This window comes from Camelus dromedarius, chromosome 9 (assembly GCF_036321535.1).
Source record: "Camelus dromedarius isolate mCamDro1 chromosome 9, mCamDro1.pat, whole genome shotgun sequence".
In the NCBI taxonomy this organism is placed as follows: Eukaryota; Metazoa; Chordata; class Mammalia; order Artiodactyla; family Camelidae; genus Camelus; species Camelus dromedarius.
This window is the reverse complement of record NC_087444.1, coordinates 70,463,455-70,470,352: the sequence shown is the minus strand read 5'-3', so window position 1 is coordinate 70,470,352 and position 6,898 is coordinate 70,463,455. Positions and strand designations below refer to the sequence as shown.

General features: G+C 52.9%; 1 protein-coding gene across 1 annotated transcript; it reads left to right on the top strand.

Annotated features, from left to right (window-relative positions):
* The first annotated feature begins 1,903 nt into the window (after window positions 1-1,903).
* Window positions 1,904-6,068, top strand: LYPD3 (LY6/PLAUR domain containing 3). Its single transcript, XM_031458767.2, has 5 exons — window positions 1,904-2,085; window positions 2,641-2,772; window positions 3,552-3,722; window positions 4,043-4,204; window positions 5,027-6,068. Exons 1-5 carry the CDS (start codon window positions 1,998-2,000, stop codon window positions 5,515-5,517), a joined length of 1,044 nt encoding a protein of 347 aa, XP_031314627.1. The 5' UTR covers window positions 1,904-1,997; the 3' UTR covers window positions 5,518-6,068.
* The last annotated feature ends 830 nt before the right edge of the window (window positions 6,069-6,898 follow it).

Genomic DNA, 6,898 nt, shown 5'->3' with positions numbered 1-6,898 from the left:
CGCTATTTTTCCCGCCATAGCTAAATCTTATCTATGAGTCAGGAGAAACAAAGCACAGTTAAAGCTGTAGCTCAAAATATAATATAATATAATATGATATGATATGATATAATATAATATAATATAATATAATATAATATAATATAATATAATATAATATAATATAATACAATATAATATAATACAATACAATACAATACAGTCACTTATGTTTGCTTATACATGGAGATGCTTAGTTATTTCGTGGTTCACACAGTGTTCTTGTTTGTTTCTTTCTTTCTGTGTTCGGGCAATGGTCCTGATTGTGTATCTCTCTCCATCCAGGTCACTGGGTGGTCCCGTCTGATGTTAGTGTTCTGTTGATGCTGGGGTGTAACAGAGGGCCCAGGCCTCACTGTGAGTTCCAGGCAACTCCCAGCTGCCAGGGGCTGCTTCTTTCTTTCTTACATGGGAGATTGCTCAGCTCCCTCCCTGGTCTCCTGGTCTTCTCTCTCACTCCTTCTACAGTTTTGTTTTTTTTTAAATAGAGGCCACAGTGGTATTCCCCCCACTTCTTTTTTCTTTTTGGGGGGAGTAGGGGGGAGGTAATTAGGTTTATTTATTTATTATTTATTTATTTTAATGGAGGTACTGGGGATTGAACCCAGGACCTTGTGCATGCTCAGCACAAGCACTACCACTGAGCTATACTACACCCCACCCCCCATTTCTTTTTGTAAGAATAGTTCACAGTCATTGAAGTGCATAAGTAGACCCCATACAGCTTGGTGATTCATCACATATTTGTACACACATGTAACTATCACCCAGATGAAGATAGTGGGGTCTCCTTACTTTCACTCCGGGGCAGTGCCCTCCCCAAAGTAACCACTGTTTTGATTTCTCTCACCACTGATTAGTTTTGTCTGTTCTAGACATAGGAATGGAGTCACATGCTATCTTTTATTTGTTTAAGGTCTCCCAAACTCAACATAGAATTACGAGACTCACGTTGCTGCCCAGACCAGTAGTTGGTCTGTCTTCATGGCCATGTAATTCCATGGGATTAGGGAACCACTCTTCCCTCTTTCCTTTTCATCTCTTGACCAGTTTTTGCATCACTTGCCAGACTTATAGACTAAAAAGCAAATCTGATTGTATCCCCCAGATTATTTATACCCCCTGAAACATTCTCCATCTTTCTCAGAATTAATTTAAATCTCTCCTCAGGGCCTGTGATGCCCCGAATGATCTCGCCCCTGCCTGGCTCTTCTGCCTCATTTTCCACCTCTTTCTTCTCACCTTCTGAGCTCCAGGCATACTGCTCTTTTCTGTATTTTGAATGGTCCATGCTACTTCCCACAGAGGTCTTTGCACAGGCTGCTCCCTCTGCTTGCTAATGGGATCTGCCCCTCCCACTCCCCACCAGCCTCACGGACTAAACCTTCAAGTCTTTGAGACCCTAAGGCAACTCCATTTACACCCTTAGGGAAGCTTCACCCACCAGCCCCCACTTCTAGACTCCACACCACCCTGTAGCTCCCTACACTTCTTCCTTCATTGTCCTCATAAATAACAATCTGTATGATTATTTGATTAATATCTGTCTCCCCCATCAGACTGTGAGCTCTGTGAGGACAGGTGCTGGTTCTGTCTTAGTCTCCAGCATCACTCAGCTCAAAGCTGGCATGCTGCAGGCACCCATTCAGTATTTACTGAATGCTAGGTATGGAGTAGACCTCTCTGTGAGCCTCAGTACTCTCCCCCCCCCCCCCCAAACACACAGACTTTCTCCTGGGAACTGCCAGGGAACCTTGAATCCCGCCCTTTCCCTCCTTGGCAGCTGTGGGTGACGCACCCAGGGGCGGGTGTCGCACCCCACAGCGGACGCTGATTTGGCCTGGTTGGGCAAGGCCAGGGTTGCCTGCGGGGAGGTTACTCATCTTGGGCTCAGGTAAGAGGGCCAGGGTTGGGAGGCGGCACACCTAGGGGGGAAGCCGAGAGAGCAGGTTGGAACCATGGGCCCCACCAGGAAAGCAGGCACCCGGGCAGTGATCTGGACTACAGGCTGGCTGCTGCTGCTGCTGCCACTGCTGCTTCGAGAAGGTGAGTCTGCTGCTGGGAAAGTTTGAGTGGGAGCTCTAGGGAGGAGAGTTCCCCCACCCCCTGCAGACAGGGCTGTGAGAAGGATCTCCAATCCTGAGCAGAGGGGGCTGTGGGAAAAGTTCTTTCACCCTGAGCAGACCGGCTGTGGGAAAGATCGGCTTCTCCGGCCGGGGGTGCTGTGGGAAAATTTCTTCCATCCTGAGCGCTGTGGGAAGGGATCACTCACTGAGCCGATCTGACTGTGGGTAAAATTCTCCCATCCTGAGTGGAACACTGTTGGAAGGAGCCCCTTCATCCATGGCAGGGGTTCCTCCACCTTGGGCATAGGAAGCTCTGGAAAAGATGCTTCCACTATAGACAGAGGGGGTTTGAAGGAAAGGGACACAATGTATCTCATGGCCTCAGATTTGTGGGGAGGTTTTTCTTACCCCTGCCCTGGAAAAGGGTGTGCAGTAGGATTGTACAGAGACAGAGGGAGTGGGAAGGACTATTTCTCCTTTGGGGGAAGAGGCTTCAGTAAGGATCGCTCAGTTCTACCGGTCCCTGCACCCTCAGGAGTGCAGGCCCTGGAGTGTTACAGCTGCGTGCAGAAAGCAGATGACGGATGCTCTCCGCAGAAGACCAAGACCGTGAAGTGCCCGCCGGGCGTGGACGTATGCACCGAGGCCGTAGGGGCGGTGGAGACTAGTGAGTGGGTTCTCGGGGTCTCTTCGTAACCCTTCACGCTCTTCCATCCGCGCCCCGCCTCCTTATAGTACCGTTCCTCCCTCTGAATTTGGCCACACCCCACACAATGCAGCCTGATTCCTCCCTTTCAGCCTGGACTGAGCCCTTCAACACACTATTAGGGCTTAAAGCGGTGAGGAGAGTTGCGAACAGGTGGGGTGAACTGGGAGTACCCAGATCTGGGACCTCGTTTCCTTCAAGGGCACACCCTATCCATTTTCCCTGCACCATTGAGATCTCCCTGCCCTCTTCTGTCCCTGCCAGAATCCTCTCCCCATCAATCCAGCTTCCCATATTCAAGGGGGTCTTTGGTATTGCAGATCCCTAGTGGGGTCTTCTCCTAGGGTCCCTAGGCTGAGGCTCCGCCCCTCTGACCCGCCCCTGTCTGAGGCCACAGCTCCTAGAAGTCCCTATCTGTCTCTGATCCCGTGCCTTTTTTGTCAGTCTCAGTCTCTTCTGATGTTGCTTTCTGCGGTTCTGCCCCTCTATGGTCGTGCCCCGTCCTAGCTCCACTCTTGGCCGTCCCGCGTCGATTGTGTCCCGTGTTTCTCTTCCTGTCTCTCACCTCGCACTCCGCTCTTTGAGGTTCCGCCCCTCGGTCTGTAGGATGTCCCTTCGGAGCGGCTTTTTCTGAGGCCCCAGCCCTGCTACACTTGCGGGTCTATCCTCTCGTTCTGGTCCACTCGAGGCCCCGCCCAGAGGCCCCGGCCCTCTGACCCCGCCTTCTCCCCTCTCTACAGTCCACGGGCAATTCTCGGTGGCAGTGCGGGGCTGCGGTTCGGGACTGCCCGGCAAGAATGACCGCGGACTGGACCTTCATGGGCTTCTGGCCTTCATCCAGCTGCAGCAGTGCTCCCAGGACCGCTGCAACGCCAAGCTCAACCTCACCTCGAGAGCGCTCAACCCTGCAGGTCGGTGGACGCGGGGCCGTAGGCCCAGAGGCGGAGCCACATCGGGGCTGGGCGGCTAGGGGCGGTCACAAGCTGGAAGGGGAGCACGCCGCGCGGGTTGGGGGCGGGGGCCTCGAGGCAGGGGGCGGGACTTTATTGTTGACGTACGGAGAAGCTAGGGGCGGGGCTATGATCAATGGGCGGGGCCACTGTACAGGGCGGGGCCAGAGGCTGAGCTGATTGTACGTCGAGGGTCAGAGCCTTCGGCTACAGGGACGGCGAGTAGAGCTGTGCCTCCTGAACCCCCTCGACCTCCTCCTTCCTCCTCGCTCCCCTCGCAGGCAATGAGAGTGCCTACGAGCCCAACGGCGTCGAGTGCTACAGCTGCGTGGGGCTGAGCCGCGAGGCGTGCCAGGGTACGGCGCCACCTGTTGTGAGCTGCTACAACGCCAGCGACCACGGCTACAAGGGCTGTTTCGACGGCAACGTCACATTGACTGCAGGTGAGCGAGCTCTGGAGCGCTGGGTCTGCAAGGGTTGTGGTAGCCTTTTTGAGGCCTCATGGGCGGCAGATAGCTCTTTACCCAAAGAGTTCCCCCAACTCTGGTGCATTCTGGGAACTGTAGGCCTACGTTCTTGGCTTGTCCTAAAGCATAGTGAGAAATGCAGCCCTCTCCCCAAAACAGCGCGGAAATAGGAATGCTTTTGGCCTAGAGTTTTGGGAGAAATTAATTTCCATGGAGGCCTGTCCAGTGCAGAATTGGGAGGACGTACAATGGGAAACGTATTTAAGCCTCCAAGCTTCTGCCCAGTATCGTGGGAAATCTATTTCTGACTCCTTAAAACCGAAGGGGTTAGGGTCGCCACATGTCCCAGAGTATTAGGTGAAACGCCGTTTAGCCTCCTGTCCTCAGCCTCAGGGAACCATGGGAGATGGTCTTCGAATGCCATCGTCTGCCAGGTGTATCATGGGAGATGTAGTTCTGACTCTGACTGAATTTTGGCGGGAGATGGGGAGGAGTGGGGCAGTGCTCTTTGGAGAAGTGTATCCCAGTCCAAACTTTTCTTCCAAGGCATTGTGGGACTTGTAGTTCAGCCTACACATTTTTCCTCTCAAAGTACTGTGGGAAATGTGGTCCACCATGCACCAAAGACAGTGAGACGGTGTTTTTCAAAGTGGGGCCTGAACTGAGACTTTTGGATTATTGGATGAAGAGCCCTTCTGTCCTCTGTTTTGGGGGTTCTTGCTCTTGTCTTGCCCCTAAGTTTCATTCTGGCTGTGCCCTCCCTCCAATCACGGACCTACCGGTGTCTCCCTCCTGCAGCAAATGTGACTGTATCCTTGCCTGTCCGGGGCTGCGTCCAGGATGAGTTCTGCACCCGGGATTCGGTGACAGGCCCGGGGTTCATGCTCAGCGGCTCCTGCTGCCAGGGGTCCCGCTGTAACTCGGACCTCCGCAACAAGACCTACTTCTCTCCTCGATTCCCGCCCCTTGTCCTGCTGCCCCCTCCTCGGTCCACCACTGCGGCCCCAACCACCTCCGTCACTACCTCTACCCCAGCACCAACCACCTCCACCTCTACCACCACTACCAAACCCACCCCGGCCCCTACCAGCCAGACTTCTCCACCAGAGGTCAAACCTGAGACTTCCCGGGAAGAGGTGCCAGCGGTTGGTGGTGCCGGTGGCCACCAGGACCGTAGGAATATGGGGCAGTACCCTATAAAAGATGAGGCCCATAATAAAGGCTCTGCAGCTCCGTCGGCGGGGTGGGTTGCTCTTCTGTTGGCTGCGGCTGCCGGCATCCTACTCTGAGCTTCTCCACCTCTTGTCCTACTTCCTCGGCCCTGGGTCCCCTCTCTTCCCATTACTCCCTCTCTCACCACTGGACTGGGCTGGCCCAGCCCCTGTTCTCCCAGTCTCCTCCCCTCCGCCCCCCTCCCCCCCCCCCCCCCAGCTTCTGCTGCACTGGTTTGCGGCTTCGGGAAATAAAGTCACCGTTGTATACATCCTGCCAGGGTGTCCTAGCTTTTTGAGGGCATCAATTGCATCCCCCTCATCTTTGTCTTTCCTTGGTCTCCTCTCGGTGCCTAGGACAGAGGGAAGTCAGTTGTCCCAGGGAAGGTAGGATAGACGATGCTAAGCTTCCTATTCGCTTTTTCACAGCCAACCTGGAATAGGAGAGGCGGGCTCACAAAATGGCTCCGTCCTCTGAAGGCTCTGCCCCCTGCCCCTCCATCTTTGTGGGAATCGTTTTGGAGTCTTCTTTTCTAGACTGTGAGCTCCTCAAGGGCAGGGACTGTACCTTAGGCCTCTGTGCGGTCAATGTCTGGCACATAAAGGCTTCAATAAACGTTTACTTTGTATAGTGTTTTAAAGAAGTAATTTTTACCTCATTGCTTACACTAACCTGAAACTGGGCTAGGATGGGAAAGTCAAGACCTTTAGCAGATAAAGAAGCTGAGATCCCAAGTCACAGCCCTGGGGGATGTTGGCTTTCAACTCCTTTGTCTTCTGAGGTGGAGCCACACTTATGGACGATCCCACTGGTGAGGGGGAGACCGGATGAGACAATTGAGCAGCATGGAGGGGTGAATAGGGCTTTTAGCCATGCTTGGGAGCCATGCATGTTTCACAGGTTTGTACACCTCCCCAGGCCCCGCCCACCTTGCCATCTGTCTGGTTTCTTAGGACTCATTCAGTGGCTCTGACCCGGCGTCCCACCTGTCCAGAGGGATGTAAGGTGCTGCTGTCAGTCTTTGCTTCCTGTTGGAGACTTGGGGCCTGAGCCCCACCCGCCTCTCCTCCAATCAGATGAAGGCGTAGAGGCCCAGGGAGGAAAAGCCTGGCTTAGGAAGGAGAGGCCCTGGCAGCCTTTGAGACTGCTTGAGGGAGGGGACCAGATGTGGGGAATAGTGAAATAATAATAATAACATTGCCAATATTACTATTAATAATAGGGGGTAGTGTGAGGTAATAATAAAATAAAATAATAGTAAATAGTGATTATAGTAACAAAATACGGAATAAGAGCCTGAACAACAAACAATACAAATATCAGTAATAGTAACTATAGTTCCAGGAATGTTAGTCATTTAAGAGTCTTACCAGGTGCCAGGCTTGTGCTAAGGTTATTTGCAGCCATTATTTCATTTAATTTTACATGTGAATTCTCGGATGGGATGATTGGAGAAAC